At 29.7% G+C, this 20353-nt stretch overlaps 1 protein-coding gene across 2 annotated transcripts in view; it reads left to right on the plus strand.

Annotated features, from left to right (window-relative positions):
• LOC116775611 (E3 ubiquitin-protein ligase CBL) overlaps positions 1 to 20353 on the plus strand; it is a 37009-nt gene that overhangs the window by 15229 nt on the left and 1427 nt on the right. Inside the window, exons 2-12 of one of the 2 annotated variants that reach the window (XM_061525107.1) lie at positions 11038 to 11184; positions 12340 to 12483; positions 12809 to 12934; positions 13392 to 13507; positions 13788 to 13894; positions 14265 to 14368; positions 14892 to 14968; positions 15312 to 15397; positions 18255 to 18483; positions 18879 to 18991; positions 19618 to 20101. In XM_061525107.1, coding sequence (XP_061381091.1) covers positions 11038 to 11184; positions 12340 to 12483; positions 12809 to 12934; positions 13392 to 13507; positions 13788 to 13894; positions 14265 to 14368; positions 14892 to 14968; positions 15312 to 15397; positions 18255 to 18483; positions 18879 to 18991; positions 19618 to 20101 — 1733 coding nt within the window. Of the gene's footprint in view, positions 1 to 11037; positions 11185 to 12339; positions 12484 to 12808; positions 12935 to 13391; positions 13508 to 13787; positions 13895 to 14264; positions 14369 to 14891; positions 14969 to 15311; positions 15398 to 16209; positions 16889 to 18254; positions 18484 to 18878; positions 18992 to 19617; positions 20102 to 20353 lie in introns of those variants that run through there. The other variant, XM_061525109.1, reaches the window with a different exon arrangement.

The following is a 20353-nucleotide window of genomic DNA, read 5'->3' on the forward strand; positions in this document are numbered from 1 at the left end:
CTGTTGAAGCTTCTGTCCCTGCAACGATGGACCCGGCACCCGCACGGTGAATCCATGGGATGCTGAGAAGTTTCGTCTCTCTATAGACAGATATTGTTAATTATTAAATATATCTTTTTGAATTAACAAAGACATTTGTATCCTACAAGTAACAGAAATAATGTCTTCATCAATATATTCTTTTACAACATATTTAATAATTTCATTTAAAGTACATATTTCGTTGTGTATATATTATAAATTAATAAATAATAAGTACTATGTACTATAAACTATTTTAGATACACATATTTTTGTTAGCACTTAGGAATTTTCCAGTTGGAATTGAAATTTTAACCGATTGCGTCGAAACAAAAGGCGATCAGTTTTCCCCTATTCGGTATTTTTATTTCATGATTATTTTTATCTTGTAACTTTTTTCATAACATGCCATTTATCCTAAAGGTCGAGTTTGAATTCTGAATTGTAAAGAGTGTTGTCTGTGAAGCGAAATACGACAACAATAATTAAAATGATGTTGTTAATTAAAATGCCGAATTTAAGGCAATTGTTAGTCAGACAGTTGTAAATATTCCAATGGTATTTTTTCCTAGAAACTTTTGTTTCTAAAACTGTCACAAATCAATCTATAGACAGATATATTTTGCGTTTGTTATATTAGTGGAATTAAAAAGTGCATTCGTTCGCTTTAATTATATTAACACAAAATTTTTGATATGATTTAGGTGATTATAATTTGTAAATAATCAGAGTTCAAGTTTCAATAAGTTCCTATATGAGTAAATATTCATAAGTACCTATATATATATATATATCAAGGTTATGGATTAAACTAAAATATTTTCGAATTTAATTAGTTTAATGACCTCCCAAGTATAGTAATGAAGTCTGGACACCATTTTTTATACAAATAATGGTAGACTTTTTTTTTTGTTGGCATTTTGATTTCACGATCTCGAAACCTGATTTTTCACCGTCTTCGTGTAGCATCGCCCAATTTATTGTAAACATAAAAAAAGTACTGTTAATATTTAAATTTATAAAATATTTTACTGCGAATTCTGATCGGGTTAGTAAGTTTACCACGCGACCGTATTGTCACAATACATACGAAGCGTTTGTTGTCCCACATTCAATAACCTACGTTGATACTATAATGTTTAAAGTTATATGAGTGACATATTAAATAAATCTTATTTGTGTCTTTTTGGTTGTCATTTTAAAATGGTATATTAAAATTTTATTCATCTAAAAAAAAATCGTTTTCCATAATCTTATTGTCGTCTCTTAATAGCCTTTGATGTTTACAAAAAAATAGAGTAAGTTTTATAAGTGAAGGAATAAATGAAAAATATATATATTCTAGAACAATTCAGACGTAACGGAGTTATTTAGGGTGCTAAAACATTCAAACCCTAACTATGTACGCGGAAACAATTGAGGTTCAATAATTGCTGTGTAAGTGCAGTCCTTTCCCCCAGCGGCGCTGCACATTGATATAGCTTTTTCAAAGGAGATCATTATTTTGGGGTTCCGCAGTGCAGACAACAATAGCCACATGGAATTATTTGTTCCGTAATATATATTTTTTTTAATAAAGTAATTCAGATTGCAGTTAATGTAAATAGTGCTATGTTTTCTGTTTAATATATCATATATTTAGTATTAGAAGGAAGGAAGGTATTATTTCGATTGGATTTCTGTTGTGTGTTTGTTTATTAATTACAGTAAAATGTCAAAACTTATTTTTACATGAATCCTGTGAGTCGTAACAGAGAATATAGTTTTTCAAGACGTAGGACTATTGACATAACTTGTCATTTTCAAATGTATGTAACCAAGTGAATGCTTTTTACGAATGTTTTTATTGTGAGAAACGTTGAAACTGTCAGTTAGTCGATTGACGATACAAAACTCCTATTAAGTGTGCTGTGCTACGACATAAACAGTTGATGTGTGTTTGTTTCTATTTCATACAACCTACGAAACAGATTGATATAATTTGGTCACTAATGTAGTTATTGTAGTTCATACCTTATTTTTTGTACCGGATTGGTTAGATTAGGTTACAAGTAAATATTTCTCAGTGTCATATAATTTATAAGAAAGTTTTCGTAACAACTATACAAGCTAGTGCAACAGACACACATACATAAAACATAGCTGAGTACAGTTATAAAGAAGCTAGCAGAGCCGGATCAATTAATAGCTAAGCCGTTATACAGCACTATACAAAAGTCACAGGTGCAATGACCTTAGTGCACATTTTATGTTCAGATTCATATATACATGGTGTTCACATTATATAATATATAGAAATTAGAATTAAAATATAAGTAAATATAATGCAAAGGTTTCAACTGTATATATTATATACATATACTACTCACTTAACATAAAGACGATATTAAAGCTTCTTTTAGATACAGTTTCAATCAACGATATATTGTAACGTTAAATACGGACAGTTTGGTAGTTTTTCGTTGACACATAATCTTATTTCAGAAGTTTATATTACCAACTTTGATACTACAGCTATTTTATTTGACGATAACTCGTACTAAAGTTAAAGGAAAATTGATGGCACTGTCATGTTTACGACAATTATCGCATTTGCTGCTATTTTAGATTTCGATTTTATTACTAGTTTACAAATTATCTCAACAAACGAAATAGCTTTTTTTATATAAAACTCTAGGTCAATACGATTACATTTAAGTCTATTCGAACGGATAATTATGAGTGAAATTTAACCTGGCCAATATTTTTAACGAGCTCCCAGTAACTATCGCAAATTGTCAATACAGGTAGACAATAAATTACGTATATGAGACTTTAAAATAGCCTAAATAGATCTTCAAAAACAAACAATTGTATTATATTTAAGAAATCAATTTCTCTAAACTCATCAAACCTTACTCCGAGTTTGCAGTTTCTGTTTCTAAATAAGATTTTATTTCACGTTGTAATCAACGTTTTTATATAAATTTTAAACTGCTAACTACTCGTTTTCAGTTTAACTACGCTTGTTAATAGGTAATAAAGGTGGTAAATTCCATCTATGCTATCAAAAAACTACATAAGACTCAAGCTGCATGGTGATTCGTGTAACAGTCTAATGATGTTTGGCGTTTCGTTGTATAGGGTCTCTGGTTGCAAGTGTTCGGATGTCACATCATGAGAAATTTAAAACTACCTCCAACAGAGCAGTGGGTTAGCTGATAATAGTTTTATATTAAGAAATTTTATCTCTCGATAGGAAGTTTTATTTTATTTTTTGGTACTGAAATATTTTTTAACAGTCCTTAAAATTAGATTTTGGATGTTTATTTTTTTCATTGTGAAATTTTTGAGGAAATGTCTTTGATTTCTAAAGAAGTTATTTTTTTAGTGGATCTTTTCTACTTCATATATATATTACTCTTTGTAAAAATAAATAGTTTCCTGTTTCCTAGTATATATAGAAATAATAGCTAGGTAAATGTGTTTGTGGACAAACTTATATAGATTGTAAACGTAATAACCATTGAAATTTAAAATTAATCTTTTCTGTTGCGATGTGCACATGCGAAAAATAAATATTTAAATAAAAAATTGTCACAAAAAAATCAAATACATATAAGCTTAGTAACAAAGCATATATCCCAGGCATATTCTAAATTATTTATTCCCTTAATATGAATAACATTAAATAATGTTTTATATATAATCGAATAATGCAATTTTTTTATGTCATATAAATAAATTGATTGGATTGTATTGAATTGAATTGAATACGAAATAAAATAATTACAATAGCTATAGTAATTGAATGTCACTCAAAAGTAATTGTCTTCCGTGATCTCATTAAGCAATGTTGATTACGTTTGGTGGCTCTGCCTATTAACATACAGACCCAGATTAATGAAATTTACAATAAACTTATTAGTATTTATGAAGTAGTTTTGTGTTTTTTTTTACTCTCATATATATATACATACATATACATGTGTATGTTTGTATATATAAAATGTATTTCAAAATTCTGCTCTTTTAATGTTTATTTTTTTCCTTTAGTAAAAATTTGTAACATGGTGAACATATAAACCTAACAGATTTTGTCACTCGGATTTTCATGTCATTCAGACGCTCATTTATAGTCATGACATATTCACAATTTGTTATATATTTGATATTAAAATTAATCATACAACAAAATGGACAGTCTCGATGTGATCTATAAAAACATGTCAGTCAAAGGATATGTCGAAGTGTATGAAAAAAATTACAGCGCAGTGTTGACATTATTAAAAGTGAACATATATATATATATATATATCGATTAATATATATGTATATAAAAATGAATTAAACATCATAACAGAATTTTGAATAAATATATTTTTAATTGTAAAAAGATTAAAATTGTAATTATTTATGACAGTATAAAATTTTTATGACGTTCAATTAAACGCAATAGTTTAATATTATTCAGACATATCTATACTTTTTTTTTTAATTTAAGTCATGTTTTTCGTACATACATACGTTCTATGAAAGCCTTCTGTTTTATACACTGAGGCAATACATTGTAAAATTGAATCATTTCCTGTTACATTCTTTTGTACGTCGTTTTCGTATTAATAATGAGTAATAGATAAATATATATACAGATTTCTGCATTTGACATTAAATTTAATAAATTTATAAATGTCAAGTAAACAAGAAGCTAGGTCACAGAATACAAAACCTATCTAAAAATAAAGTTAGTTAATTAAAGATCTAATTGAATCGTACTATTGTGGCCTGAGGGTTCAGTAGGAGGCTTTTGATGAAATTGGGTCACCGGATACTTGTAGCACTTAATATTTTTTTTTTTTCAAATTAAACAGATTTGTTTAATTCCAATCTGATTTGATGATGAAAAATTTGTTTTCTTTAGTCATAAGTTCGACTATTTTATATGTTAAATATTTTATTAAGTACTTAGTGAATGAATGCGTGATAAGATTTTGTGTATGTAAATTGTAAATCTATATACAGAACTAGTTTTTGTCATAGGTTAACATAATGAGATCTAAGATTTTCGCGAGTATTCATTTAAATGAAACTAGTGTTATTCGGATTTACTACGCGGATTTTATTATTTAAAAACTACATAATCCCGACGTTTCGGTTACTTTGCAGCAACCGTGATCACGGGCAGACGAGGTCACCTCGTCAATCCGAATAACACTAGTTTCATCATAGGTTAACATATATCGAATTTATATATTAATTTCTATATGTTTATTGTAGTTATATTGAATTTCAAGGCTTAATGAATAATTGATATGTATTATAGTATATAAATGTAGCTAACTTACCGTTTGAAACCTGCTCCAGTCGAAGAATTCCTTATATTTCAATTCCTTGAAATATAAACATAATTCGTACATATATTTGTATTTTTGGAGGAAATTGTGGATGTTTTTAAGGGGTATTGTACATACACTTTCAACCCATGTACCCGTGATCACGGTTGATGTAAAGGAACGTCGGGAAAAAAACGTCGGGACTATATAGATATAAAATACTAAAAAACGCATAGTATACGAACTTAGTTTCAGTCATTGTAAAGAAGTTTTTTCTTAGTATAACTTCAGTTTTTAATATGTAAATCTAAATAATTGTTGTACACCCCTATAAGTTATATTTGGTCGAAATTAATTCTGTTGTTTCGCTTCTGTATGATCACGGTGGTTGTATTGTTATTGTTGTTGATATAACTTACCGAGTTTAATATTGAAATATTAGAAGAGTCATTCGTGAAGTAAGAGCTTATTTTCTATAGGGTTATCTGGAGGCACAAACATAAATAAATAAAAATTTTGGTACCAAACTAGACTTGGATATTCTATAATATTAGAGGTTAAAGCCATTATCTTAGGAACTATACAGATTTACTGTTAAAATATGGAAAATTTTCCATGGAGTTTGCTCAACATTTTCTTTAAGTATCGTATTCAGATATCTTTGTTTTTCTTTATCTATATAGTTGTAAGGAAACAAATTCATCAATGGCATCCAACTGCCTTCGTTCTAAACCTTGAACTTGTTAAATATTGCCAAAACTACGCTAAATTAATGTCTGTATTTGTAGTTAGTATAGAAATAAAATAGTTTTTTTGTCTGAAAAACTTTAATATACTATGTTATATTTAAACATGCGAGTGAAGTCGCGATTCCAAAATATAGTCATATGAGTGATGTTTTAAAATACTTCATACATTTTAAACAAACAGGTATGGTATGGAATGATGACAAACAAACTTCCAAAACCACTACTAAGTACTCACTAGCACGTGTTAATGACTTCCCAATGAACAAGACGGAGGAAACGCGTAGGATAAAAGCTTGTTTGAATATTTTTTTTATGTGAAACGTGGCAAACGAGCAGACGGCCTACTTGATGGGCAGTAGTGACAATCGCCCATGGACATCCGTAACGTAGATGTTGCGGGTGCGTTGCCGACCTTGATTGTTGAGGAAAGGGAGTAAGGGAGGAAAGGTTGGGAACGGGGTAAGGGCCACCGGCCCTATGATTTTTTATATCGATTTTTAGCCATACGATATTTCAATTGAATTGACCAGGAAAAAACTCTCAAACCAGAAATTGTTTTTTTCTCATTTCAAAACTGAGCTTTTTTACAATATTAATTAAGAAATCCTCTTATTTTTTTATCACCCCATTACACTACTTACATAATAGATATTAATTTTTATCCTCGTTTTTATCTGCGAGGATTTTGTAATTGGGTCTAAAAATTAAATATTTTAACCAACCACCAGCGACATCTAATGTCTGTTTGACGTGACTTCATACAAAACACAATTTTGACCTTAGTTTCAACTGGAATTCAGGATTGCGGGTTAAACTATAACCCGTATGTTATTCTGATATTAAGATACATCTCACTAAAGACATCTATATTGAATCGGACAATAACTTATCTCTTTTATAATATTATTAGTATAGAAGTAGTATTCTGTAATGAGATTTAAGATTTTCGCGAGTGTTCATTTAAATTAAACTAATATTTTCGTATTTACTACGCTTTTTTTTTTGTATTTTTAGACGTTTCGGTTCTTATCATCAACAGTAATCATAGTAATAAGAAAAAATCTTAGTAAAACAGAAAAATATTTGTTTTATTCAGTATTCTGTAATTATTATCCAACCACTAATATTAACGTTGAAGGTATCTGCATTCTGAATAGTGTGACTAACTCACTCGCTAAAGCAATCCGAACCAACACCATAAACGTATTAGAATCGTGACAAACAGTCATATCGAACGTCCATATATATAACAACAAAAGAGTTTCGCAAAACCATACCACATTTGGACAGTGTACATTATGTATTTTAAATATATTTTGTGGTTTATGTATAGGTGGATTAGTTTGAATTTTAATACTGGCAATAAACTTGGGGTTCCGTTTGTCACGTGGCTCCTGTAAGCCTTCTAACAGTCCGCTTTTTAAAGCTCTGTAATCTAAAAAATGTCTCGGCCTCAAAATCAGTTAGGATTATAATAAAAGTTTCAGTTAATTTGAAATTTAATTTGAAAATATCTAAAATTTATATGACAAAGTAAACAAACTGTAATGTAACAAATTAATTGGCTCGCAACAGTATCAGTAAGACAAAGGTGAGGTTGTAGTGACAACATGAAACTTTCGTACGAGAAGACAAAGTTCAAAACTAACTCGGGCTCCAAATGTCTAACTAGGTCGTCGCGAGCGAGGTCTAGAAACAACGCCTTACTTAATTCTGTACATTGAAAAGAAATTAACCTTATATATAAAACGTAACAATATACTCTAATGACAATGTTCTTATATAAATATAATTGACCTACAATTTCATCTTCACCAACATTTCCCATATAGGTTAATGGTGTTTGCGTCTTAAGTGGGTATACGAGTATATATGCTAGCTAATTTGAAAGCAAGCGGTGGCTTATATCCGACCTCTGACACGGTCGAAATTATTGTTAAATGTATTCTCATTCAAGTGTCTTTATTAGAATTATATTCAGTTTATAATATTTATTTTTTTAATAGCCTCAACATAAAATATCAAAGCATCATTTCTTTGAATTACGATAACTTAATCGGGGTTAAAATAAGTGTTGAACAATATATTGAAGATAAAGGGATATAGCGTTAATTAAAATTATGGTATCTTTACTTAAAAGATTATAATAGTTTTTTTTTATAGTCTAAGTAATAATTAGACGAAAATAAAATTAAAATTTTATGAAGAAAATTGAATAATATTAACGAAAATCCTTATTTATCATGTCAGCCTAGATATTTATATATTTTTTTTCTCAGTCAAACGATTAGCTGAAATATTAGGTTGATCTATCTAGTCTTATTAAGATAATAATGAAAATGTTTTTTACAATAAATAAAAAAAAAAAAGTATACAAAAGGTTGTCTTATGGGATAGTTAGTTTAAACAAGAAAATCAAAAATGATAAGATACATTATTGTAAGAGGCGGAAGATGCATAAATCTGACATGTAGTATATATATAATTAAGGTATATAGAAGGTATAATTAAGGTATATTAGATATTTTTTTCAAATTCAGTCCTATACTTATACTTTGATATAAAAATATAGCTGCAATATCAGATTTAAAATTAATATTATTTTATTCAGTTTTTTGTCCTCACCGCATTTCACAGTCGTTTCCTACTCTGCGTCTCAATGTCTCAGTAAGTTTCCCTTCACCTAAATCGTGTACGGATGTATACGATTTTCACACTGTACATACTCACCAGCGAGGTTCAGCTATTGTTATCTGATACCTTTTGTTTCCGCACAAGTGCCTTTTCATTGGCAGCGTGAACTAAACGATATTATGGTTAAGTATTGCTAGAGTTTATGAGTGTCTTAGTGTCTCTATGCAGCATATTTAGACGTATATATATATATATATGTATGCATGCGAGTGTGTGTGTATGTATGCATGTGTGTGTGTGTGTATGTCTATGTGTGTGTGTAGTGAACGCACTATCTCACTAACAGTCTATCCAGTCTGGCCTTGAATGCAACCAAATTAAAATTTGCATAAAAATACCTACAGCCTATTTCAATCCATCTATATATGTTTATATAAGCAATGTTTGTAAACTTATCGTTTGATTATTATATGCGAAACTTGATATATATATTTATGTATATAAAAACTTTAATGTAACTAATAAATGAATTTAAGTACAATATCATATAAAGAGATATTTATTAACAAGAATGGTAACAAAACAAAAAATAATCAAAATGTCCTTTCATTATTCCGATGCGAGTCTAGTGATCAAATTTAATTAATCGATCCAGTATTTTTTACGTTTATTTTCATTATAATAATTGTTACTATCATTTCTTTTGAACTGAATCATTCCAATGACTCATTTTTTCAAAGGTAGTAATATAGATAACTGACAGGACAAAAATATATTAAAAAATTGTTAATCAGATTCTAGCTTTGACATTACTATTGACGAATTCAATGTATAGCTATTAATTTTTTTTCTTTATTACAATATATAGTACCTAATCCTTAATGATCTAGGGAAAAGCTTGGTTTTTTCACACAGCTCTAAAAAAAAAAAATATGATTTTTTTTTAACAAAACTTAGCAAAACAGAGGAAATGTTATAGATTAATTATAATCCAGTATATTGTGGTTACTTTGGATTTGATTATTTGAAATTTTGATATCTAAAATCTTAATATCAAGAGAATAAATAACTTACGTGATATTTGATTTACTAAAGAAAATTTTCATTTCATTTTCATAACAAATAAACTTATAACATTAGAATTAGAATAACAATCAAGAATTATCTAAATCTGTTTAGATTTGAAAATTTCAGAATCTATCTTAAAATATTTTATATGACGCTAACGAAATTTTTCAAATGCGAAAATCTTTTTCAAAATAAGTATTTTTACTGTCAAATAAATATATATAAACTGTGTATAGATCAAAATATTTCATGATCTTTCATATTATCGTGATAATGTCAGCGAAACCTTACACCGTAATACAACCAATTAAGGTCTCACCTTGACAAGTGTAAATACTTTCTATTCGGTGTAAATTAAATTAAATTGCTTTTTTATCCTGCCTCACCAACCTACGCCGAGAGCTTGAGAACCTTATACTTTTTATGTAGTTTGAATATAACTTTAGTTACATGAAGGAATTTAGAAAGATATTTACATTAAGCACAGATTTCTTTCTAACAGGATTCGTATAAGAAATATGTCTGAGATATATATTAGAAGTCGTGGTGGCCTGGAGGTTAAAGGCCCGTCTCTCATACGTGAGGGCGCGGGTTCGAAACCTGGCAAGTACCAATGTGATCTTTTACGAGTCATATGTACTTTCTATGAGTATTTAGACACCACTGACGGACGGTGAAGGAAAACATCGTCAGGAAACCTGGTCTTATAATTTCAAATTATAAGATTGAAATCGCCAACCCGTCTTGAGCAAGCGTGGTGATTAATGCTCTAACCTTCTCCGTGTGAGAAGAGGCCTTTGCTCATGAGTGGGCTCCGATAGGCTGATGATGATGTATATTAATATATTATGGTGAAATTAATAAAATCAGTCTCAAGTCGGTTGATTTGAATTTCGTCTACATATTAATATCATATATATTTAATATTCTATAACTCATTACGCTTCAACAACAATGGACTGAAGTTAACATTTCATTGCCAGACAAAAGTTTCCAAGCACAAAGCTCCCTGTTTACCATTTCTATTGTTTTGTTTTTATTCTGTCCTATTTAGGCCTTTAGTTACATATTTTTTTTAAACATTTATTTGATTTTTTTTTCTGAATTTATCGTGGTGGGGAAGATTTGGATGTAGCAAATCTAGTGTAAGTTATAATTTCTCTCCACCCACGACTTTAATTTACGTAATATGAAAGTGATTTTAGTTAATATTGCTTGGTACATTTTAGTTATAATTTAATATTTCTTCACAGTACCCTTGTACCGTGGAAGCTGTTCCGCGAGGAGTTGAACAATGTCCATCCGTTATCATCAGGCTTGGAGACGATGGCGTTGAAAACAACCATCGATCTCACGTGCAACGATTTTATATCCAACTTCGAATTTGACGTGTTCACGAGGTAAGGAGAATCATGTCCAAAAAAAATGCTAACAACATTTTTGTAATTTTTCTTTGTTATATCTTAGCTTCGTCTTATATGGCGGTAACTGATCCGTCAGTTCAGGGGAGAGTGGGATAAAAATGATTAAACCTTCAACTATATTTGATGCCCTCACATAACATTAGTTCTAAAATCAAGAGACTAGAAACTAGGTACAATTCGTACGACAATCTGCTAGAATTAAATGTGGCTGACAAAAATAATCGTCTCATGGCCACTATTTTTCATACAAATTGATTCATCGCTGCTAGTGCGCTAATTTAATGATAGTGCTTCTATAAATCCAGATTGTTTACCTGTACGATATTTATACTAAATTAAATAAAAGTCTATAAATTTTCTATCACAGTTTTTGTAGAGTGTATTGCTAATATTTTGTTACATATATAAATCGCTTAAAATAAGCAGACGAACGTAAAGTTTGAGACGAAGGAAGTCCTATATAACGAAAGATTCTTCGCTCGCTTCAGACTTAGTTCTGAAAAAGTTATTGAGAAAACTTTTCTATTGACTTCTAATAGTAGTTTGAGTTTTGTATGCAGGAAAATATTTGATTTAACTTTTAAGTGTTGGATTATATATGTAATGCCGACTACAAGAACATGTTTCCGAACTCCTTGATACTGTTTAAAGTTCTGTATATTTCCTGGACATTTTTTGGTTATTTTTTGTATATTTGTACTGTCTGCGTATTGTAGTCTCAGCCAGCTATTAAACTTTTCTTTTGGGGCGCTGTGTCCCATTGAAAATATTTTTATCACAACGACGCACGCATTTAGGTTCTAACAAAAGGGAAATGTCTGCATACAAAATTTAAATCTCTCTTTATATTTTTCGACCTGCAGCGGTTATCTTTAATTAAAAAAATATATATATATATTTTTTTGTATACATGAGACTGGTTGTTTTGATATCATTGTTTAATTTAGTTTTATTGACTATTGTTCGTTTAAAGAAATTAATTTTACTGTTATAATTAACAAATTATCTTTTACGTAATTTTTCTCCTTTCGTCCAAAAAAAATTGGTTTCATTTTCAATGTTACCGAAGGAAATATATATATATATATATATTAGGTAAGTAATAATTCAATATAATTTCCATGATTCCAGATTATTCCAGCCATGGAGCACACTTCTTCGTAATTGGCAGCTATTAGCGGTCACCCATCCTGGTTATGTCGCGTTCCTAACGTACGACGAAGTCAAAGCTAGACTGCAGAAATACATACATAAAGCCGGCAGCTACGTCTTTAGGTGAAAAATGGTTCAATTACTTTTGTGTTATATAAAAAATAAATTTCGTCTAATAAAAATTGAAATAGCTGGTAAAATGTTTGATAAACGATGATATTTTTTTTTATCATTTAAGTAAATAAAATATAAAACCTACTTGGAGTTGTGTGTCTGAATCTCACTGTCATAATAGCGATTTTAGCTTTGGGCAAATATCGTTGCTTGACCAAAAAGTGTATATATTAAAAAAAATAGACATATACCCTGGAAAAACTAGGTTGATTTTATTATTTTTTCTCCTTGTACACACAGAGCATGATAATTAATGTAAATTAAATATTTTCAGATTATCTTGTACGAGATTGGGTCAATGGGCCATAGGTTATGTGACCGTTGATGGTGAGATCTTGCAGACCATACCACAGAACAAGAGTCTGGTTCAGGCTTTACTGGACGGTTATAGAGAAGGATTGTAAGTTAAATATATATATATATATATATACACATACATACACACATAGAGAACTCAATGTAATCTCATAATTCCATTCTATGGATACTTTAGTACATATTGCTAATATTTTATAAATAAATTATAATAATCTTCTTCATATCAAAAAAACTGTCCACTAACATGGCATAAGAATAGCTAACTTAAGTCTCACTAAGGCATTTAAGAGAGCAACGTCAGCACACAACAACATAGCTTTTCACATCAAAAACATGACAAAGTCTTAAATAATTTCCTATTAATCAAAACTGTCCCATTTTCATTCAACTCAAACATTATGATCAATTTAAAATTACTTATATTTTAAGTTTTTAATGGGAAATAAATTATTGGGTGTTTCACCAGGAAATGTATACGGTCTCATTTTATTCAATAGTTTCATTAAAGAAGAGACTTGTATTAATAATATAATTTCCAGTTACTTATATCCCGACGGCCGTGACGCGAACCCAGATCTCAGTAGTGCTATAATATCACCGGCTGAGGATCACATAACAGTGACACAGGAGCAATATGAACTCTATTGTGAAATGGGTAAAGTGCATTATTTATTATCCTATAGTATTAAGTGCTTACAAAATTTCATAATAGAAATTGTATATGAGAATAATCGTACACATATACATATATATATGTATATGTATATGTATATGTATATGTATATGTATATGTATATGTATATGTATATATATATATATATATATATATAATTGAATGATTTATGCTTATTGTATGAAGTATTTTGCTATCTGTACACTGCTTTGTTTTATATTAAATAAAACAGGTTTTTTGTAATGATTTTTTTTTATTTCAGGCAGTACATTTCAACTGTGCAAGATATGTGCGGAAAACGACAAGGACATTAGAATAGAACCATGCGGACATCTATTGTGTACACCATGCCTTACAGCCTGGCAGATTGTGAGTATTGCTATCTCTATCACGCACACTTATAAGGAAATGATTGTCGCTATTGCCATCTCTCTCACAGATATACTGGTTTAGAATTGATTGTTACTATCTCTATCTCTGTCGCACGTAAATGTGATTACTATTGCTATCTCTCTCGCGCATTCCCTTGCTAGTTAGTGATGTTCTACTAATCGCTATATATTTCGAACAAACACTACTATAAGTTTTGTTTAAATCTATTAAATTTGTATAGATTTATATATAAATGAAGTTTTTCATAATATAAAAATCCCTTTTTATTGTAATAACTACAAATAATCTACTCATACTATTGCTTATTTAAATTTTATTTTATTATATTTATACTATGTTGCTTCAGGATTCCGAGGGCCAGGGTTGTCCTTTCTGTAGGGCTGAAATCAAAGGAACAGAGCAAGTGGTGGTGGACGCGTTTGTACCACCACGACCACCAAATGAATCCAAGTGAGTCTGTATAATATATATGTGTGTGTGTGTGTGTGCGTGCGTGCGTGCGTGCGTGTGTCTGTGTGTGTGTAAAAGAAATTTCTATTTCTTTAATTTCAATTTCGAATCGCTTAGCGCTGTTACTGTCTACGGACAAAAGGTCATGAGGCTTGATTATTAATTGTGGGACCGTCTCGAAAGGAATGCCATACAGATTTGTGAAAATTAAATTAACGTGAAAAGAAATACTTTGTTAATATTAAAAATAAGATTTGGCGGAATAATCAACGAGAGATATTATATATATATATATTAAATTAAATATGTTTCTTATTGTAAAGGAACAGTAACATTTCGTGTATTTCTTATTTATAATATAAAATTCCATAATTGTTCGCTAACACTCATAAAGATATTTTACAACCAATCAAAGATGTCATAATTTATACATTTGTGTATCCTGTTTACGTTTTCTATCTTGACTCATTGGACGTTTCGACGTTTTTATGTGATATTATATTGTTATTAATTTCAATTTCAGAATACCAAACACTAAGACGGTTGTGAAGCCTGTGTCGTCTAATTCATCCGGTTCTTCCGGTTCATCCGGTTGTAATGGTAATAAACGATTTTCCATACAAAATTTTTTAAACCACTTTGTCTAGACCTCTGGTATACATATATATTATATGACAAGGAAATTTATAATAACAGTATGCTTTATATTTTTAATAGGATTTATTATGTATGGGTTTAATTATTTTATTGTATGAGAAAACAGCTTAATTGGTTCCTTAGTTTCTTTGATAGTTTGTTAATAGAATGCTGTTAGGGAAATAGAATGAAAGTTGTTTTGTGTATTGCTTATGATTCGTAAACATATCTATTATTTTAACAATCTTAATAAATATATATGTGTGTGTGTGTTTGTGTCTATATATATGTGTGATGGTTGTTCCAGGGTCGGAGGTGACGTCATCAAGTCATTCCAACGGATGGTCAAGGAATACTTTCAACGGCCTGACGGATGACATAGATGATTCTGAGGTAATTATATTATAAAGAGAAATACAGTACAAAAAAAAACTATATATATATATACATAATTTCACAATTAAAAGGTAATTAGAAAACTATTAGATTAATTATATTATGAATATTATACTTAATTTTTGTAAATTATATATAAAATATTCATCATTATATATGGAATTATTAAGAGTTCCTCGATATTGGCAATTTTCAGAGAAAATTATTTATATGAAATAAAAAATGATCTTGGCTTTATATTGTTGACCGGTTTCAATTTCTTCATAATAAATGTCAGTACTCGATAGTTTTTTTTTTTTATTATTTAATCATATTTTTCACCAGTTATCTTTTATATCCTTTAAGGAGTTATCTTTCGAGCTTATCTTTTTTTGTTTGTCCGTTAATTCATCTGGAATGTTTAGTGTGCATGTTTTATGTTTATGCATTTTTTGAATGCATGATGTTTGTCTCGTTTCGTAAACATTGTTATAGTTATAGTAATGAGAATTAATTGCATTTTATTCTTATCCAAATTGAGTGATAATTTTTTTATTATAATTTGTAATAGATGAAAAAAAAAAAATATTTGCTAGTTCTTTGTTAAAAGTCAGATTAATTGTGTGGGTCTTGCATACCTTTCCATATGTATATATAAAGGATATAGATTTAAAAAATATTTTTTTTTTACATGAAAAAATATTTTTTTTAAACTGAGCTCAAATTTAAAATATTCTGCTCAGATCTTTAAATATCTAAATGTCTCAGTGTATATAGAATTAATTCAATAATAAAATGCAATTGAATTATCACGAGAATGTTTATTTCAGGGGTCGAGAAATCAGCATGCTTAGCTTGTACGACGACATTACACGCTTTGATATATATGTTGGTTTAATATATGTTATAAAAAAATCATAATGTTTTTGTCACAAAGATCTACTTTTTTAAATATATATATACATATATTAGACAAACAATACATTATAATTTTTAATTAAATATAGATTATTATTATTTAAAAGTCAAAACTGAAATTTTAGACTCCATTTAAATTATATATGATAGGAGTATGTTTTTATCGAAACGACTTTTTAATACACCTGCCTTTAATTTTTTGTTGCCAGTGTAATATTTTTTTTACCAAAAAAAAAATTGTTTCTTCTGTATTTTTTTTTTTAAATCCCATGTTTTTTTTTTATTACGATATGCTTTATATATTTCATTTTATTTGCCAGTGAATTTAAATGAATTTATTGTGATGATATAATTGTTAATTAAGTTTTTATATTATAATTTAAATTATTAGTTAGTTTTTTTTTTTTTTGTCAGTATCGATATTTTGTGCTGCGTTGTTTGTGTATCTGTGGACTTATATTATCGTGTTTTTAGACGTAGCATCACATTTTCTATGTTACATGGAATATTTTTGTTTTTTTTTTTTAATATATATATATATCATTATTTATTACTAAGTGTATCGCTGAATATATGCTTGGATGAATTCGCTTTTTGTGTTTTCTTTTGCATCGTGTTCCTTGCTTTGGTAAAAAAAGAATTGGGTTATTTTTTTTTAATCTTGCACGTTTTGTCATTCATCATCAGCGAGAAACAAAAAATATATATATTTTTGTTTTGTTAAGTACTGTATTGTTCTATTTTCTGTTGTTTAGTCCGAGTGTTAAGGTCCTAATTACATTAAATCATTTTTGGGTATCGTGCATGGCGTTAATTTTTACTTTTGAATATATATATTTTTTTAGAATATTAAAAAAAAAAAACAATATGAAAAATCTTTCAAGAATTAAAATTTAAATTTCATCTACCATTATATAAATTTCAGATATACTCTGAAACATGAACAAAGTTAACAAATTAAACGGATATATAGTATAAAAAATCTATGAGTATCTGTAAAATATGATTTTAACTTGAGCATAAAAATTCAATAACTTCTTTGTGTAATAGAGAGTTCAATATTTAATTCACATTTAATAAAATTATTCCCTCAATAAATTTATAATAAGTAAAATTTATCCCTTTTTATTAATCTACATAAATACAAACCATATATAAGTTTTATAACATTTTTTGAAAATGATCTATGTTAGTCCATAAGAGTAGTAAGATTGTTTTTTTCAAACAATTTTCTTTGAAAAATTAAATTTAGTTAAATCAAAATCAATAGTCGCTTATTCTTAAAATTTTATTATAATTGAAGAAAAAATAATATTCAAATAAATGTAGATATAAAATGCATCGAGCAAATTCATAGTACAAAAAATTTACCATCCAAAGCTAACTAGGCCGGTACATTAAATATAGTCCGTAAATGTAACTAATTAAATGCACACGGGTTGCGAAACCCAGAGATTATAAGCGTTAGGTCAGGTTACATAATTACCAACAAATAGGTTAGGTCTGATACATAGTTACCATAGTTTTTAATCCTTTGCTTAAATTTTAAACTATTTTTTGTGAACACGCTGTATACAACCCCATTTTAGTTTTGTTTTCCCAATTATTTTGCTATCAAATACTCCTAAAATTGCGGAAGTATTTATATAATAAAAACACCTACAATCAAATATGTACTTTTAGTAATATATCTCGCCTATAATACCTCAATATATCTTGCCCATACAGAGCAAATTTCTCGCTAAGAAATTTTGTTTTAACGAAAGGTTATATCTCAAACCCCCAAAGGTTTTTGTTCAAACGTACACTAAGTACTCAAGAATGTTTAGCAAACTCACTAAATTACCGAAAAATCTCAAAACCATTCCATCCTAGAAATCGAGACTGCAATGACTAAAAGCAAAAAAGCAACACTTAGCTATGAAACCCACAAATTACAAGGCCCCCAAACAAACAGGATTGGGCTGAGTTCAACGCTGCTACATCAACAATCGATGCCCTTCGACCGGGGGCCCGTTCAGCGGGGGCCTCGCCCCGCCACTCACCGCGGGCACCTCGCAAGGCCCCCAGTGCGGAAAACGCCTATGGAGAATTGGCGCCCCCTTTACCGCCACGGAAAAGCCTCTCGCCCGCAGAAAGTATTGCCGCTTCAAGTGTTCAAGATATAGCCTCGGCTAGTATTATGGGTGAGTAAACGTGTTCAGCTAAAAGAAAATCCTAAATCAATCTCAGCCTAAGAATACATTAAATATTACAATCAAATAAGAGCCAATACCAGCTTATAACGCTAGCTGATCGATTGCCAAACAGAAAAAAGACATATATATTTTAACATCAAGATTTTCATAGAGCAAAAAACGCATTCGCTCAGACATTGCTATAATGAGATCAAAGATTTTCCCGAATATTCATCGAAATCAAACCAATATTTTTCGGATTTATTATCTTTAGTCAACAGTAACCATAGTTGCTGCAAGGTAACTGATACGTCGGGAGGGTGCTGTTAAAAACAATTATAAACGCGTATATATCCCAATAATATCAGTTTTAATTCAATATTCAATATGAGTATGTTGTGTAGAACCACGTCGTCGTTCATCGCTTGAACCGGAACCGGATTCACGTCACCATCTCACGTCTGTCATCACCGGCTCCACCGAAACTATCACCGGCCTGATCGACACCAGACACGAGGTAACACAATCAAGCAATTTAATGTTTAAATTGAAAATACTTGAGAGCTTTTAATAATACTAGCACGCGTAAATTACCCACTTAAATAATCCCACGTAAAAAATTAAAAAATGATTACATCATTTTGGAAAGGACTAGGTACTCCTACACTGCTGGACTGATATTAACCAAAACATGGTCATATATTTTTATATTCTTAACAGGAAACATTTGAGTTCATGTGAAAAAACAGTATCGGAATAGGTGATTCTGTTTGAGAGGTATTATGCCTCAGACGGACACACATACATAAGCATTGACTATAAATATCTTACATACCTTTTACGTGAGATTTTAATTAAAGTGTTTAATTGCACTCAATTTTATAGAATATTTTTTTTTACTCTGTAAATAAAATATTAAGAGATCTCGACTACATAAATTAAATGGTGACCGGTTTAAATTATAGTTTTGTTACATGGAGGAAGTTAAGATAATAATATAAGAAATATATGAAAATTATAAAAAAAATTGATATATTGATAAATGTTACGAAGCTGTTAGAATTTTTATAGTAAATCTATTCATTAAACTGTTTTGTTGTAAATAGATTGTAATCGTTGAGACAATTCCATTTTAATATCCAGGTGCCACCAGATCCAAGGGCGTTTGAGAAACCCAGAAGAGCTTGCACTCCACAATCAAACAGTCGTCCTCTCCCCGCACCACCTCCTGACAGACAAACAGACAGAGTTCACGACAGACTGGACAAAGACAAACACGAAAGAACTGAAATAGTGGACAGAAACGAACGATCCAACTCCGAGAACAGATTACTGGATCGATATCCAGACAGATACGTCCACGATAGGCATATAGACTTCAGGAATCCACCAGAAAGACCTGACAGGCCTGACAGACAGGATCGCATGCAGAATTCTGATAGATCCAGCTTTGATAGAGAGACTAGATTGGATAAGGCACCGCCAAGACAGAGGTCCTTGCCGTCTACAACGAGTGGTAGCATAGACCAGCCCACCAAATCCACAACAATGCCAAAATTTCCACCTGAAGACGTAAAGAATCCACCGTACGAGAATGTTGCAGTGGAAAACGAATTAGCGGTTGCACGTAAGTAGAATAATAGAAAATTAAAATATTTCAAATTCATAACCATAGGTTATGACTTAAAATGTATCGAAAACCTCAAAGGACAAAATATTATGAAATTAGTATAAGTTTATATTTAAATCTGTAAGCGAAATTTGCTTCTTTCCGAATGAAAATCACATAACACCATGAATTCTACAATGTAATCTTAAATTTTTCTATTCATATCACAGTCAACATCATATATATATGAAGCAATAATAATAAGTAAAA

This window comes from Danaus plexippus, chromosome 27 (assembly GCF_018135715.1).
Source record: "Danaus plexippus chromosome 27, MEX_DaPlex, whole genome shotgun sequence".
NCBI lineage: Eukaryota > Metazoa > Arthropoda > Insecta > Lepidoptera > Nymphalidae > Danaus > Danaus plexippus.